This window comes from Pteropus vampyrus, unplaced genomic scaffold, assembly GCF_000151845.1.
Source record: "Pteropus vampyrus isolate Shadow unplaced genomic scaffold, Pvam_2.0 Scaffold582, whole genome shotgun sequence".
NCBI classification, from domain to species: Eukaryota; Metazoa; Chordata; class Mammalia; order Chiroptera; family Pteropodidae; genus Pteropus; species Pteropus vampyrus.
The window spans coordinates 863,032-881,462 of record NW_011889363.1 but is presented as its reverse complement, the minus strand read 5'-3'; the positions used below and the strand labels follow the sequence as shown (position 1 = coordinate 881,462).

General features: G+C 39.5%; 1 protein-coding gene across 1 annotated transcript in view; it reads right to left on the bottom strand.

Moving 5' to 3' along the window:
* TSPAN7 (tetraspanin 7) overlaps nt 1-18,431 on the bottom strand; it is a 127,054-nt gene that overhangs the window by 5,735 nt on the left and 102,888 nt on the right. The window contains exons 3-6 of the mRNA XM_011384456.2: nt 15,263-15,337; nt 12,625-12,720; nt 10,740-10,895; nt 4,798-4,881 (exon numbers count right to left, since the gene is read on the bottom strand). Coding sequence (XP_011382758.1) covers nt 4,798-4,881; nt 10,740-10,895; nt 12,625-12,720; nt 15,263-15,337 — 411 coding nt within the window. The remainder of the gene's footprint in view (nt 1-4,797; nt 4,882-10,739; nt 10,896-12,624; nt 12,721-15,262; nt 15,338-18,431) is intronic.

Sequence of the window (18,431 nt, the reverse complement as noted above, 5' to 3'; positions counted from 1 at the left end):
AGTAAGGGAAAGTGGGGGGAGACTGGAAGCATTCTATACTTAATACTTATTATTACCAGATTATTTCCAAGTACATAACAAAAAGCTTGTTCAGCCTAAAGACATGTCCTCTTTCTCAGTCTGAGGCAGTACAAAACACTGGTTTGCCAGTAGACCCAATTAATCTACAGACAGAAAGATTCATCTTTACATAAAAGAAGCCTTTAATTAGGTTAAATATATGTAAAAAGTGCCTCAAAGAGCAGAGGTAGCCTCTGAAGGATTCCAGATTGCCCTCCAGAAGCACACTGCCGTTATGTATTAAGGCTGCAGTATGTGGACATTTGGACACACTTCTGCTTTAAACCCCAGAGGGAGACTGGAAAAGGAGAGCTTGTCTCCTATGCTGAAAAACCCTCAAGACTGAGACCTCAGAGTTACCACTCACCCTTCCCCCGGCTAGTGAAATGCCTAATCCTGTACAGCCTAAGAGGTTTTAGATCAGATTATTTATATTTGTCTAAGACTTTGTAATTAGCATTCATCTAATTTTTTGAAGTAACATTTTATTTTTACCATTGTCTGCCTTGTCAGTACTATATTCTGCTTTCCTTTGGCTCATGAAAACTTCTAAGAGATCCTGCTGTTTCAAGAACTGAGAAGCCAGAGAAGGAGGGAGAGAAGTTACAAAAGGCCGGTTCCAGGTGTTCTCAAGGCACCCCACACACAAAGAACTGAGAGGTCTGGGCAACACAAAAATCTAGTAACACAGATTATATCACTGGGGTTCTGCAAATTACCGGTAACAGGACCGACTTCAAGAGTTGGGAGAGAGGGGCTAAGAGAGAGGTGGTGTCCATGTCAGCAAAAACAAGAGATGTAAAAGACAACAGGGCAAGTGTGTCTTTCCCTATAATCACCATGAGAAACCAACATGGTCCAATCTCTGAGAGGCAGAGAGAGGAGAGCAAACAGTTACAAAGGCAACTTTTTAAATAAGTGATAAGCAATAGGTCAAAAATTGAGATTCTTATAATGCTGTGGAGATTTTATGTTAATGATATAACTAGAAAATTAAATAAAACTTTCCTGTCCTTGAGAAAGTGCCAAGGTTTGAAATAGAACTGTATAAATGGTATTAGGAACCATCTGGAATGAGTAAATAGTTCCGTTAGCCTTATTTGGCCATGTCTCATCAAGGCTAGCAACAGCTTTGCCCTGCCCTCTACATAGAAAAGGTAAACAAGTCCCAGAAAAAAAAAATTCCTGGCCCATAATGTTACCTGAGGCAATAGCAAAGGTGACCTTTGGCCTAAATGTTTAATACAACAGACCAGGTGAGGAGGGCAGAATTGTAATCTTGGATCCACTGTAGCCACCCAACCTCAAACAAGCCACTCAACTCTCTCCTTCTGGAAAACAGCACTATTGTCCCTATTCAGGACTGTAACATTCTGTGATGTGGGTGATTAATTCAGACTAATAGGTTGCAAGTCTAGTAAAGCCCTATGTCTATTTACATTGGATACAGAAGTGCTAAATACAGAGGTCCAGAAGACACCTACCACCACCACCACCACCACTCCCAGCACTACTACTCCACACATACACATGCAAGTGTGCACACAGACCAAGACCAACCAAAGTGGGAAGTCATGTCACAAATGGAGCACTTCCAGTGTTTAGACTCAGATACCCTCATTTTCGGCTTCCAGGCCATGTTGGGAAAACAGGAGATAATGTCTCCTCCACTCCACACTGTCTGTGTTTCCCCAAGCCCTCTTGAGTAAAAGAGTAGCTGCCCAAATAGCTCAAAATACATTCAAGCTCCTACTATAAATTTATAGGACAGCAAAACCTGCCCATCAAGTCCAGACAAATGGGCTGTTCTTTGAGAGGGCAAGGGCAATGGGAGTTTGTGGAGAGAAGTATTAAATGCCTGCCAAATGCTACTGTCCAAAAATATAACTCAAGGGCTTTAAGTTAGCTGAATTAGCTAACTTCTTGCATAGTCTATTAAAAGGCTAGACTCGGCTTACTTTTCCTTGTACTTTATACCACATTTAATTTCTAATTCAACAGATAGGCAAGGCCAGTTTGTTCCAAGGGATGATAGCATGGAGATCACAAAAACAGAGGAGGAAAAGCGCAAGGAGAAGGTAGAAGGCAGGTGAGGAAAGGTGGTGGGGGGAGAGAGGAGGGGAGAGAGACGGGGAGAGGGCGAGGGCGAGGGAGAGGGAGAGTGTGAGCGCAAGTACGAGCTCTATTCTTTCCCACCTGCTTTGATCTATCTGTGGCCTCTACTCAGTAGAGCATGCCTTATTATCGGAAGACTAAGACAGGCCATCACAATCGACTCATCAACATCAGCCAACATTTGCTAAGTTTTACTGTAACATGAGTCCAATGATTTTTGAACACATGTGGCTAAAGCTTTGGTTCTGGGTCTTGACCAAGATCATTATGGTTGGTTCTTCTTGAACATACATCTGGTAAGTGGCTACCATTGTCCCAGAGATTCTGTGGATCTCCTGGCATCTGGAAGCTTACCTCAGCTTCCAGGAACCCTGAAGCTGCTGGCGCCATTAAAAGCTGCAGTTTCTAGAACATCTGGCCATTCCTCTCCCTATCCCAAGCTGAGCAAAACAAGACTCAAGTCTCTTCCCCATTGTATCTATCTGGCCGTGTGGGTGAATGGTACTAATTGTGCAATGCCACGGAGCTTTATGTTTCGTTTTCTTATTCCAACGACTATGTGATACCATATGAGAACTAAACTTTCTGCAGAGAGTTTCTGTTTGGGGGTTCCTTGGGGCCAAAGCCCTCTCTCACTGCCCTAGAGGGCCACAGAGCAAACTCAACGATTCCTACATGAGGGATTTCTTCAAGGTAGCAGAGAGATTAATGCTCATCAGGCCAGGTAAACCTTTGTCTAAGCACAAATCCCTTCATAGAGATGTGTGAGAAAGGTGTGGAGGGAGGTATTAATGAGGTTCTTTATGACTTGAGTTGCTTCATTAATGAAAATGGGATTGTCCCCTACCCCCTCATGGAGACATGGGAATGTTCCTACATAATAAGATGTTTCATCCATGAGATTCCACATTCTTTGAGGCTTTCTTCTCCCCACGTAGTGTGCTGGCATCATATGCCTTTGCAGTTCTAGGATAGTCTTTAGGAGAGACTTCAGCACCATTCCTTTCTCCAAGAGGACAGTCCTCCTCAAATGTCCAGCACAAGTCTGTCCTGTAGATGGATGTGAACTTGATGCTGCACATACATGTGTAAATTATATGTGTAAGCTGTCAAGTGCATCCTGCATATCTGCATTGGACACGAGGTCTGGGATCCTATAAAACGTCTCCTGGCCATTATGGATATGTCACTGAAGTGTTATTACTGAAATATGATAGCGACCAGAAGAAAGTTCAGGGCCACAACTTCTTTTGAAATGTCTTTGGAGACTGAATTAATAGGCACTGTTTGTGATGCCACTCCGGTCAGTCTATGTGTTGGTGTGTGAGGGTTTAATTTACTTTATGAGCTCCCAAAAACGAAGTATGGTAAAGCATTTTGGAACTTCCATAAGAAATATACACTCATGTTGGCTGAGTCCACATGCTCTTGTGACATGAAATGTCACAAATGTTTTTGTAACTGCTTGGGAAGAAAATTTTTCGACTTAACTAAGGCTAAGCCCTATATTTGCAAAAACTACCAGGCCAATGTTCGATTTCTTGATCTAAGTGACAGTTACATGGGTATATTCATTTTGTGATAATTTATTAAGTTCTATACCTAAAATTTATGTATGCCGTATTCCAAAAAATAACCTTTAGTAATAAACTTGAATAAGATTAAAGTGCATCTGTATTGCTCAGCAGGAAAGAAAGAGATACAGAGGAGTGGAGAAAAACTTATTATAGTCTGAGAGAGCCAATATAAAATTCAAGCAGGTGAAATTAGAGACGTGAATACATTACTGAGATAACATTAATTGGGCTTTGTTGAAAAAATGATCTGTTGGTATGAAAATAAGTTAAACATAAAGTTTTATTTGGTTGTTAAGTATACATGCCAACCCTTCCACCCATAGCAATATTATAGCAATGATATATCATGTAGCCAGGAGATCAGAGCCTGTGGGACAGTACACTGCCTGGTAGAGGTGGACAAAATTTTAGACTTAGCTTAATCTTTTTCCATCGTTGAATACGTGTGGCTCACTTAGTTTGTGTAATTACTTTCGTCACTGTTTTTGAGAGGCTAGGTAGAGATAAAGGGATATAAAATGTAATATATAGAAATTCAGTTTACTCTTAAGAAACAGTAGTCAAACCTAGAAATTAAAACAATGACCACAAAATGAAATTGGCTAAATTTAGGCTTTCTTTAAAGGATGAGATCTTGTACATGATCTACAGAAATTAAGAACAGAAAAGGAACAGGTCAACTAGGGAAAAAGCCTCCCCCCAAATCCAGATCAGCCATTTGATGTTTGTAGTTGTTTATGCTCCAATTAAGCCAGCATTTTGTTCAGTTAACCTCCATTTGACCTACAGAAGAAGCAAGTTGTTTTTCTGGAGCTACTCATTAGTCGAACTGTAACCGATATTCCCTTGATGGCAAAACTTCATTTAAGTTGAAAAAGGAAAATCAATAAACAAATGACCTGAGGACTAATGAGCAAGGAGTTCTGACCTCATCTATCAACTTTCCTAAGGTACAAGGAGGCAGGCAGGGAGTCTGGAGACTAGGAAGGGAAAGGAAAGCAAGAGACAGAGGAAATTGATCAGACTTCACAATTATATAGGCTACCTGGGAGAATGCAATTCCAAAAGCCACTCCAGCGATGATTCCCATGTTAGTCTCCATGAAACTGGTTACCAGATCATAACAACCCTGGAAACAGAGAGAGATAGTCTTGGGGATATGTTTTAACCAGGTCAGACTGGGCTGTGTTAACTTAAAACACTCCCACATGCATCCCGATCTTCATTCAGCAAATACAATTGTAACTCACCTGAGGAACTTACTAGCATTCTTTTCATACTTAAAAATTAATGAAAAATTTCAAACATACAAAAAAGTATAGAGAGTAGTACAATGAACCCCAAAATGACCCTTCTTCTAACATTCATTTAAATCTCCCTAACTCTCATTCCTTGGCTAGATTATTTTAAAGCAAATTATATATATATATATATATACACACACACACACACACACACATATACACATACATACACACATATACCCACACACACATAATATATATACACACACACACACATATACATACATACATACATTTGCACACACGCACAGTTGCACTTGAACTACATGGTGGTTGGGGTGCTGAATCCCTGCACAACCAAAAATCTGTGTATAACTTTTGACTCCCCTCAAACTTAAATCATCCCTCAGTATCTGCAGGGTGTTGGTTCCAGGACCCTCTGTGGATGTCAAAATCCACAGATGTTCAAGTTCCTTATATAAAATGGTGTACGGCTGGCCCTCTGCATCTGCAGACTCCCAACCATGAGAGAAAACAGTACAGGTATTTATTGGGGAAAAAAAAAACAAACAAACAGTGTATAAGTGGACATGTGCAGTTCAGACCCATGTTATTCAAGAGTCAACTGTACTTTCATCTACAAATGTTTCAGCAGTAGGATTAAATTTAGCAAGAAATCTATAAAATCTATGAAGCAAACACTGTAGAGATACAGAAGTAGACCTGAACGGATGAAAAGGCATTTTACATTCTTGAACAGGAAAACTCAGCATTATAAGCATTAGTTACTAGTATTTTGACAACAAATGGCAAAATCTTGGATAAACGGAAATCATCTGGTTAGAGGAAGGTGTGTTGAGTTCCTGCCAACTTTACAGCATTTAGGGTTCTTTCTAAGGAGACTATTAAGTTTTTTTAAAAAAGTAGGGAAAAGTTATGTTCTAGAGTGTTTTCCACAAATTTCCTATATGCCCTTGAACAAGTCACTTCCTCTTTCTGGATATCAATAACTTTATGCATAAAGTGAAGGAAATTTCCCTTTAACATATTATGAAATTGCTAAATGTTGTGATTAAAATCAACACCACTTTTACCAATTTCAGTGTTAGTTTAAAAATTAGTTATTCACCTTTCTTTAAAATAAATGATCTGGTTGGAGTTCGCCAATGTTGCTAAACAAGTTTTTTGTTGTTGTTATTCTGGATTACATGTTCTCATCTAGTACAGGTAGGAAACACTAAATTTTGTGCATTACCCCTAATGCAAAGGCAAAAACTAACTCTTCTGTTAAACTCAAAACATCAAGGGAGTAGAAGGAGGGATAACAGAATGGGGAAGGAGGTGGTGGAGGAGGGTAGGGAGGGAGGAGAAAAGGGGGAGGAGGAGGAAGGGAAGGAGTTGGGGGAACATTTATATGTATGTTCATTTGGAACTGGGCCAAATCAATCTAGACTTCTGAGTTGATGTATTTGGCTTTAGAAGACATGGTCATTTTCCAGTTTTCTGAAAAAGGGCTTCAACTTGAATATATAAATTCTATGAAAAATCAAGACATTAATTTCATAAACAGGATAAAAAAGGATTCTTGTTTGTCAAGAAAGGCACACTAAATTATAATAACATCTGAAGAACAACAACAAAAAAGTCTCCCATTGTTAAATTCAAAATTTAGCAATTTAACATTTCTCATAGCTTGTGAAAATTGTCAATGCTCTATCTTTTAATAAGTGTTTATGCATTCACAGTCTTTTTGCAGAGAAAAAGACATTAGCAGCAGTGCTTTGACACATGTTTTCACAGCAATGGACAAATGATACGCCTTAGTTACCTGATGTAAATTTAAACTCCAGGGCAGGGGTGGGAAAGGAAATACATTATCACTCATGTGGAGTTTTGAAATTTGATTCTCTCTTTAGAGTAGAAGCTTGCTTGCTGATTTCATTCTTACTAGTGAAACTATATCACACTATTTTTGAAAATGTCGTGGAAGGGAGAGCAGTTTGGATTAGGAAGAATTCAAAGCAAGAAGAGATGTGGACATTCCAATACTTTTCCAAATAGTATCAGCTAAGATAGTGTTTTGCCATGCTGGTTATCATTACTGTATCTTCTCCTACAGTGGTGGTTGATGGTCCAGCAGAGGAATAAAGTTCAGACCAGCATCAGTGTTAGGTTGGCTCAAAATACAGAAATAAAAACCTAATAATAACAAATAGAGAGAAGTGAGGTGAGCTATTATCTTCTTTTGTAAAATAGCTTGGCATCGACTTTTTTCCCCTATGAACTTCAATTCTACACATAAGCTGATTATATTTTTTTGAAGTATGATTTCTGCATTTTAGGAAATTTCAGAATCAGCTACATTATTTTTGATAAGCCTACTCCAACCAATAAGAGAAACCAGAAAAATGAAGTGGGTGCCTGGCCTTACTACAATTGCAGCAAAATCATTCTCTCTAAACATTGCTCCTCATAGTGGGGTTCTTCCATGAGCAGCAGCAGCAACACATGAGGATTAGCTAGAAATGCAGAATCTGAGGCCCCACTCCAGAACTATTGAATTAGAATGTGCCAAGTCCCTAGGCTATTTGTTTTTAATGAATTTTAATGAATGTTAATAACATCTCCAAATGTTTCACATGCTCATTAGAGTTCAAGAAACGCTCTTCTATAAGAAAAGTCCCCCCACTGTTTTTTATTCCAAATAAGAAAGTAAATGAATGAATCATATCAGTAAAATGAGAAGATGAAAGTGATTTAGCTTCCTTGTTGTTGTTTAAATAATACAAGACCAAGGTTAAAATCAATGCTTTCCATCTCTGGATTTAGCTCTGTAATTTACCATATGGACCCACAAGCTCATTTTCCAGGTCAGTATAGATCTGCAGACTGCAAGAACTGCTTTGATATATACCACAGACCATGTTTGCATTCCCTCTGAAGTTCTCCACAAAACCATAATTTTATCCCTCACAACAATCTCTTTAATTTCCTAAAATGAAAGCCTGGTTGTCAGGTGTGATATAAACTTACAGAGGCCTACTAGTGTTCTAGGAAACACCCAGAAACAACAGATAATTTGCTCAGGCACTCAGCACATCTAAGTCAACATAGTCACCAATGGAAAACATCTGTAAGTGGTTGACTTTCAATACTAGGAGTAGACGGCTAGTCCCAGACAGATTCCAGGAAGAGTATCTCAGTAGCTGCCAACTAGAATAAGTCACTCATCCTCTTGCCCTTGCTCTTAAAAATGTCAAAGAATTCCTATGGAGGAGGGATTCAGTCAATGCTATTGGCTAACTGAACGTGCAGACATTTCATTATCCTGCTAAAAGAACCAAAATAAAATCCATCCCCCAAATAAAACAATAAATATTCTGTTTTACTGTTTTCACCTCCTTACTGCTGTCTCCCAGTTATTTGTACAAGGTAGGTTTCTCAGGCTGCCAGATACGAGACAAGAGTCATCTTTCTGTGCTGTCAGAGCAGAGGGCTCAAGACACCAAAAGATCTATGGGGATTTAGAATGTATTTATTCTATATATATATAACAGGATTCCATATAGCTAGAATGTGGCAGTAGTTAAGCCTTCTGAGGGAGGGAGCCAGTGATGGGGGAGGGGGGGTGCTAATCTTTATGAGCATCTACTATTACTGTCTCCACCCATCCCCATCTCCTATCTTTTATAGATGAGGCATCTGAGACTCAGACCTGAGAAGTAATTTGTCTCAGAGGTTTATGTGAGCATTCAATGAGAATAGCCAATGAAACTCAAGAGATGAATTTCCGTTTTCACTCATTTCTTCTCCTCTCAGGGAGCCAGGTTCAAGAGTACAAGGGAAGTAGGAGAGATGTTAAGCTCCTCTTCCAGGTATTTGAGATGCTCAGGAAAATGTAAAGTAGGATTGTGGGGGGAGGCAGGGAGTGAGGTCAATTTGTAGGTTATCAATAAAATGAAAAAATGCTCAACGATCTTTCTTTCTGGAAATAAATGTAAGGATTACAGAAATGCACTATAGGATATGCCTCTAAACTTGCTTTGGAATACTAAAAAGAAATTCTTCCTACAAGAACCTGCTGCATCATTTCTCATAAAAGCCAGTACAGTGGGAAACTAACTTCACCATCATCATCCTGACATTTACATTACAGCTAACTTTAAATGTTAAAGTTAACATTTATTGTGTCCTTACTCTGTGCCAGGCACCATGCCTTAGATATGTTTTCTCATTAAATCCTCATATCAATCCTAAGAGGCAGAACTATTATTATGTCCATTTTCCAGATGAGAAAAACAAGACCAAGAAAAATTAATTTGGTCAAGATCGTTCAACCAGCAAGTGGCTGAGCTAGAATTTAAACTGGAGTCTGACTCCAGACCCCATATGCCTGACTTCTAGATCCTTAACTTTCACAAAAGAAGTGGAAATTTGAGTATAAAAAAGACTTATCAAAGGTTGATAGTTGCCACTTCTACAAATGACCTCCTGAGGCTCTGATATGCCAATATCTCACGGCCACAAAGCACTTCTTGCCTTTTATAAATTGGAGTATTCACCATGTGCTAGGCAAGTTTGGCATTTCATAAAACAGCAGCATAATAACATGTATGAGTGTGTACTAGAAAGGTCCACGTAGAAACCTCATTGATGAGAGGTGAAAGAGGCCTAAACTTTGGGTTCATAAGAGAATTCTAGTAGGAATAGATGTCTTCATAGCCAAGACATGAAGCAATCAATACTGAACACTTTACCTCACCACAACAATAGCAAAATAACTGCAGAATGACAAGATAGCAACAATGCCTTGCAGTGTTTATGCTACAAATACCAACATTAAATTGATAAAATACAGAAACCATCTCTTTACATTCTAATTTTCAGAGAATGGCTATCTTCTTTGAATTACTCAGTAGTTGTACCAGATCACAAAGAATTTTGAAGACCTTAGAAGAACTGAATTTTATCTTAGTAAGAAAAGATTTACCTGATGGCCTCATAACCACAGGTAAACTCAATAGTAAAATTTTATTAGCCCTTTTGTTTACCAAAATAGATTTCGTATCTGGCATTTCTCTAAACATTTAATAGATAGCCTTCACATGTAGTTGTGTCATGTCTTCACCATATTCTCTGTAAAGTAGAATACTGAAATTTCATTTCTCTCATTTCCACTACATACTAAATTTCAAATTTCGTTTAGCCAGTTTTTCTTTCCTAATTTCTTTTGGAGTCAGAATGTCGACAGTGAATTAAATTAGAGTTGTCGATTTCTTTTCCTATAGTAGTGAACTCCCTAAAATAAAGGCTACCCTCTTAGCAGAAGCAAATGCTGTCTGTCAACTCTACTCCCTCTTCCTGCTATGGACCCAGCTGCAAATGATTTCATGTTTAGAAGATATACTAAGCAGAAGAAAGACACCCAGAAAGAAGAAAGCCAGCATTCCCTGTTTGACATTGGCACCAGGGTTAACAGAAAACACTTGCTAAACCTTCCTAACTATGCCTGGTAGATTCTTGCTGAGAGAGAGGAATGTGAAACTGAGCTGAGTCACAGCTTTCTCCTTCAGAAGTGGGTAGCCTTGAGTGCCTCTCCCAGGCAATGAAGGACCGCAAAGGAATATTCTTGACTCCTTGCTAGGCTACCATTTCTAACCTACTTGTCATAATCTCACAGAAACAAAAAAGCCCACCCAAACATTCACTACTCATCCCATCAGGACTGAGAGGAAGCAAATACCTTCTGGTTAACTTTGGTGGCGGCCACGGTCAGATTGTGCAGATCTTGGGGATTACAGTCAGTTTCATTCATGCAGCAACTAGGGGGGATGCCATGGTCCAGGAAGTATGAGCTGGTGCTCCAGTTGGTATAGTTCTGCACACCACAGCAGCTCAGCTATTAACAGGGAAAGGAAAAGAATCAGTGAGGCAGATCAAAGATTGCGGTCTCCTCACTGCCCTGCAACATTTTTTTTTAATATGTTAATGTTACCATTTTATTAAAATATTTTAAAAGTACATTTCTCAATTTTCTAATTTTATCTTGCAGTGTTCTACTTATTTTAGCATCTATGTATCTCATTTTTTACCTCATCTAGTTTACTTATTTTTCTTCTATACTTTTAGTGGGTCTTTTAGTTTGCCTTCTTTTAAACATCACATAGTTCTTGATTTTTTTTTAACTTTAATTTTTAGTTTTAGTCCATCTGAACCTTAAACATTGCTATAAGTGTATCAATTTTCATTTGCCTTTTTTTTCTATTTTTTAAAATTTATTTTAAAAGAGAAACACGGGCCAAGCCTCTAAGTCAACAGGCTAAGTAAAGATAAGCTGAACCTCCACGAAAAATTATCCTCACTGGGAAGCCCATTTGAACTCAGAGAAGGAAGTTAGTCCTAGATGATAGGTCATGTTGGATTTCTTACCACATCCACAAAGTAAAGCAGTGGTTCTCTGGCCTGGCTAGGCATAAAAATCACCTGTGTGAGTTGGATGATGGTAAAGGTATATAGATCGACTCAATCAGGATTGGTAGCATTGGAGACAAGACAAAAATGGTTTTAAAAAGTTCTTCAAAGGATCTATACTAATAAGTAAACTAATAGTGTAAGGGGGAAAAATGCACATAGATGAAAAAAGAGAACTTATGTTGCTAAACTATAGCCCACCAGCTGCCTGGTTTTGTAAATCAAGTTTTATTGGGACATAGCCAGGACTCTTTGTTTATGTGTTGTCTATGGTGGCTTCTGTTCTACAGTGGCAGAGTTGAGTAGTTTTGACAGAGACTGTGTTGCCCTCAACTTTACATAAATGATTTGCCAACCATTGACATAGAGAATATTAAAGTAAATGGGGCAAAAATATAATTAGTGAATCTTGGTAAAAGTTACACGGTTTCTTGTACTATTCTTGCAATTTTTCTGGATAAGTTTGAAATTTTATCAAAACAAATCCCTCCAAATTAAGATACTACTTCCGAAGCAAAAAAAGAAAACAAATAAAAACAAATAAAAAAACACCCCCAAACCAAAATCCTCCCCAGGTGATCCTGATGGGTGTCAGGCTTGAGCACCAGCACCTCTCATCCTGAGTGCCTCCTGGCAGGGAAATATTTATTTTCCTCATAGCCTCTGTAAAACACCAGCCAGCCTAGGTCATTCACACACCTGACAGATCCTCAGTTTCTTCTAGCTCCACTCTCCATCCTTACTAAACTGTCCAAGCCAGTGAACACAGCTTACTTGAGCTCTCCACCCACACTAAAGACACCACTTCCAAAATGCCAGCCTTTGGGAACCAAGTCTAAGCAAGGCTGTCATACATTCACTGCCTACCTCCTTCCCAGGGTTTCATATTTTAAGGGCAAAGTAGCTTTCCTAGAATGCTCACAATCCTTACTGATGAAAAGCAAACCAAAGGCAGTGATACTTCTTGACACTAATTATCCAGATAACAGGACCCTGGACAAGGGCTGGATGTCCACATTTGGAACTGGAACTGGACCAAAAGTTGGAGAACAAGAATCGACAGCAAATGCTATTGGTCCAATATCACCAGTATACCACAAGTCTAAGGCCAATCCTTGCAGGCACTTCCCAACCCAATATCCTTCCCTCAAACTTACACTGCGTTGCACATGGTCCACTGCTCGGCTCCTCTCATCATTGCCATTGTAATTCTGCATGGCATCCGTGTAAGTCCTCAAGAAGGTGTCCTTGATCTATGGAAGACAAGGAGGAACAGGGTTCTTGTCCACTGCAGCCCAAACTGATTCAGATTCTTACCAACTTTTAACCCAAAGTAGCGTCTTCTGAAAGTCTCTGAATAAATTTAGGCCAGGGAGAGAATGCCATTTTCTGAGACAAGGGAGTCAGAAAATTCGCCAATGGGTTTATCAGCTCAGGAATTTAAAAGAAATTGTTCCCCTTACCGCTAATGCAGAGGAAGGCTGTCTTGTTAAATGACCCACTGAAGTGGCTGGTCAGTTTCTAAAAGAGCTTTGATGGTGAGCTGCTAATCCTAGGTTTTCTAGTTACTTTCTTCGAATTGATTAATGCCCATCTTTCTTTCTATAACTTTTTCTGCCTTTACTCAGAAGAATGACAAAGGACAAGCCATTGAGGTGAGACAGGAAGACTGATGTTTTGACCAGAAACAGATCCTTATTCTAGCACACAGGAGTGGGGCAAAACCCACTTTCACATATCTGTCTTTACTAAGGTGAAAAAGAGGCTAAAGAACATGAAGTCTTCTTGTTAATAAATGGTTAACAAAACCCTTTCGCCTCTGTAAACACATATGACCTTGGATTAACTTTCAGAGTCTGTTCCCTTGGAAATCTGCTCAAGGTGGAGGGTCAGTTGTGTTACCAGGCAACCCCCACTTACGGTAAAACTGTCCCTGATAGGTGAAATACTCCGGACTGGGAGGAAAGCAAATGACAAAAATTATCTGGTGGAAAACTTAGGGGTAAGTATGGTGACTCTCCTAACTAGGCATGTTTCTTGCTGAGATAATGAATGCTATGCACATGGGACAGTTATAAGAGATAGCCAAGATAGCTATCACAATCACCTCTGTCATCTCATTTCACTGTACGTATGTTGTCCCTTAGGGGTGGGCAGGTGTACAAAGAATGGTCTCTGGACCGCTTTAAGGACTCCCACTGAAGAAACAAACCTGCTGCTGCCCTGCCAGCAAGCTGTGGTTCCTATACTATTTCTTGTGAGTAAATGGTGCTAAATGTCACCTATTCTCATCATGTGTGTTTGACTAGCCAAACTTAAAACCAGTACTAGTGGACAAAGAGTAGCATTGCAACCCCCATCCATCACCCCCCTAAGAGTTTCAGGTGAAAAGAGGTGAGTGGATGAGGTTGTCTAGGCCCTAGGTATCAGGAACCATTAAAAGAACACCCACTACATGGAGCCCAGTCACAGCAGCACACGGGAGGAAGCTCAACAAGGGCTAAGGTGGGAGCCAGCCTGTGTGTGGAGTTCACACATGCCTTGGTGGCATTTCTAGGGCTGTCAAGGCTGTGATGTCATCAAATTTTACCTTGGCCGAGAATAACAATGGGACATCTAGTTCCAGATGCAGCATGCATATGAAATGGGTTCTAGATCAGCCTTGGCATCTGAGATACCATCTCTGGTAAGAAGAAAAATCAGAGCAATAGGAAAAGGGGCAGGCTCACTGGGAACTTAACTTGCCCAAGCACAAAAGCAGGACCTGGGACAGATGATGCCAAACTTCCAAGAGCTACAGTAACACTATTTAAGCATGTTTTCCATTTGTATCTTGCTATTGTGTTCCTTTCTAACACATGAGTACTCTAGCTTTATTGCTATTTATAGGGTATAATAATGGATTTACAATAATGGATTTTTTTGGAGTTAGAACTAGTACTTTCTTCTAACATACACACTTTCTAATCTATCATCAATATACACATCTGAAAAGTGATATCACAGTGGCTACAGGCAGCATGAGAACATCTTGTCTTTGCATTACCATCTACTCATTGTCTGGAACAGCTAAAGTGACAGTACATGGTAGAATGGCCACACAGGACAGCCAGCAGTGTCCTTGAAACTAGCAGTTATGATCACAAAACAAAATTTATTCAAAATTATTTTTCCCCAGCTTTAGAAATCTAAAATTTTACATGTAAATTAAAAACAAACTGCTGTAGGGGTTTTGGATCATGACTGTCTTCTCTTCTTTTCCCTTACCATCACACAAAGCAGCAGGGCTCCTTGCTACTGGTTTGTGGGTTTAATCCTGGGGTGGCAGGGAGCAGCCCCCAGGGACACTGGGGATGAGAGGAAAGAGCACAGGGTGCTTTGGGGAAATATAGCACTTTGCCTTTGGGCTATAACCCACAAGTGTGGCTTGCCTTTGCGATCTCAGAAATCCTGTTATACAGATATACACTTGTGCCTTCCTGAAGTGGCTATTTTTAAAGGAGTATTTAATCTATATTGAAGGTCACTGTTCTAAACCAAGGTGGAGAATCATTTTATGTAATACTTATATAAAGAAACAGAGTGAGGATCAACAACTAAGGTTTCAGGTTAGGCATAATTTCTGCATTAGGAAATTTATGGGCATTTCAGCACACATTACATGACATTTGGAAAATACTGATACCACTGGAGATGCCAGCTAGCCTATATGTGCCCTTTACACATTTCAAGAGTTTACAAAATTCCTCCTCCCAAAGACTCTTTAATAGAATGCTCCACTTTGTGTATACGCACCTCATGACGAAACACGAAACCTGAAATGCCAGCTACAAGCTCAGCCAGGAACACCAGGGACAGAAACATTGCATACTGAAAATCAAGTGGACAAGGACAAAGTCAGATATGTCAAGATTAAGAAGAGTGGTCCTTTGGGGCGGGTTACTTGGTGTCAGGGGGAATTAGACAAAGAAATCCTCATGTTCTCTAGATAAAGTTTATGAAAAGTTTAAAATTTCTCTTCTCCAGATTTACTCACATGAGCCTCAATATAGGAATGAGTCTATTTAATATGTATAAATATTTGGGGACAGACATGCTGAGGAGAGCTCATCCAGCAACTAGCATCATGCCTATCAGCTCTGCTCAACCAGAAGAAATCTGAAAGGGCTTTTTACAACTAAGGTGTTTGCTATTTTTAACATTAGAATCCTTAAGCTAGAAAGTACTCTGGAGGTCACAGGACACAGTTTTGCGCTGTCTGGGAGTCTTTCATACCACTTTCCTCATATAGTCATCCAACATCTGCATGCATTCTCCATCTAGCCTTTGCAAAATGAGTCTACTCCCTCCACCCATTCAGTTTTCAAACTTCCAACTGCTGGAAAGACTTCCTTTCCCTTGGCCACAGTCTTCCTACTTGTAACTTCCACTCACTGGTGTTGGATCAGCTTTCAGGAGATACAAGAACCAGCCTAACTCTCTTCTGTACAACAGGCCCTTTAGATGTGCGAACACAGCCATATTGTGAACCTATTGCTTCTCTTCATTTGGGCGAACCCCTCCAGTTTCCTTAAGACCATCTCATATGAAATGGCTTCATCACCCCTTCCTTTGGAATTGTATCCCTCCCATTCTGGCAGAAAGACCGGAAAATGCAAAGGTTGACCTTTGTCCTAAATATAGTGGTCAGGCCCAAATGCAGCACCCACAGCAGTGGCCAGTGGGCTGCTTACATCTCTTGTTCTGCACACTAAGTGGAGTTGATAGCCTTTAAAAAAAGCAAATATGTTACACTACTAACAATATTTTCAGGCATCTAAAACCCTTATTGCTTCGTACTCATTTCATGCTTCCTGTACTTTCCAAGTTGATTTTGTGTGCGTGCGCATGCATGCCTAAGTTCAGGGATATTACATGGTACTTAAGAGACATTAAGGGTTTCCATTTTTATGACTTTGAAAAGCAGATAAAAGGAAAGAGAATTGATTTCTTTTCTATAAGGCATATGCCTTACAATCTGCTTCTTCTTATCTCAGAATGAAATTCAACAGTTCTCAACATTTGGAATGGCCCTAGATGATGTTGTGGAATTTAGATAGATCACATATGGCCATATGACTTGCAAAGTGTACACATGTCCTGTAAAGTATACATATGTACACAGGATCATAAGTTATTTTTCCTAGCTAGTGGTATATATATTAAAAAGAAGAAATACTGGCTTAAAATGCCAGTATCATTTGAAATGTTAACAAAAGTATCCACACACACTTAAAGCATAGCCACTAAAATATCAAACACACAGTTATGAGCAGAATGCCCCATGTACATGATTTCTCTCTCTCAACTTGATACAAAATGCAATTAGAAGCACACTTTACTATAGGCAGAGTCTCACACCAGGCCTAGACTCCACCAGAAAGTCCTGTGGGAAAGTAACAGTCAGGAGGCAGGTGGAAGAAAGGACATTTGACTCTGTGGTCAGAAGTCCTCCAAGATTTGAGTCCTAGCTTTGCTATGAACTAATTCTTAGAGAAAAGGCAGTCTTTCTGGGCCTCCATAGAGATAGTTATTTTCAGTTGTTTTTCAATTAATGAGGTTAAGTTAGGACTGTAACATTCTAGATTGACAGTTAATTAAATGACTTCCGCTCTTGTTAGCCAGATAAGCCATTTTCTGTCTCTGGGAAGTCCCCTGCTTCTAGAAGCTTCCAGAGAATACATCCTTCTCCTTCAGAAGGACTTGGCTAAAAGCCTATTGGGAAGAGCTTGTACTAAATACAGGTGGTAGGGCTCAAGTTTTCTCCAAATGAACATAATGTAGTAAAAATAATCTTGGCTCTAAAAAGAGACATATATGGGGATCAAATCTCAGCTCCTCCAACATTAGCTGTGTGAACCTGGGCAGGTAATTTAACCTCAGAATCTTTATCCCATAAAATGAAAATACAACCTGTATTTCACAGTGGTGGCGAGGAATAAATAAAATGTAGTATGTACCCAGGACAGAATCTAACAGGTAAAAAGAATAAATGATAGTTTTTGAAACACCAAAAACAAAAACAAAACAAAACCTGAAAAACTTCTCTGCTTCCCAAAGGGGTCTCTTGCTGGTGAGCTCACAAGTGTTAGGAGAAAATGACAGCATTTTGTAAAACCACTATCAGAAGATGGCAGAGACAATTATTCCATGATTGTATCCCCTCTTCTGCTCTGCTTCAGTCATAGTATTTGGACTGGAAGAAACCTTGGTGATTTATTCCATTACCATTCTTTCATAAATGAGGACAAAGGCCCAGAGAGGTTATATCCTTGCTACTAAAAACTTAAGCCAGTTAGTGTCAAAATCAGTCAGATCTTATGATCAGGTGCCCTCCCTTCTTCTTTGGACAGATTGATATTTAGCAATTCTTCTTTTCTATGCCTACAAAGTTAATTCTCCCTTTGGTCTTCATTGTACTAAACAAGAGGTTCTCCTGGTTGTACAAGAAGAATTCTCTGGAAAGCCTTTAGAAAATGTGATGCCAGAGACTCATTGCTATAGATTCTTGTTCAACTGGTTAAAGGTGGGGCCCTGTAAAAGGTGTTTTTAAAAAGGTTCCCAGGTGATTTAAGCATGAATCCAAAGTTGAGGACTCTAACACTAGACCAAAAGAAATCCTAGTGCTTGTAATAAATATGAGAAGGTAGACTCAGGGGGGTAGCATAGAGTGGTAAGTGACAGCAGCAGAAATGTCTCAGTCTAGTCTCACTATAGCTTTTCCATCAACCAAAAAGAAACAGCGGTGGCCAGGGTATAAGCCTTCTGCATGGTCTGAAGAACAGAACATGCCCAATTAAGCATAACTTCTATGAGACTGCCAACAAAGAGACTACCTGTGCCAGTTTGGAAGATGGTTCCTTTGGAGTGAATTACACTCACATCCATATCTGGCATTAGATGGTATTAAATGTTACAACAACCT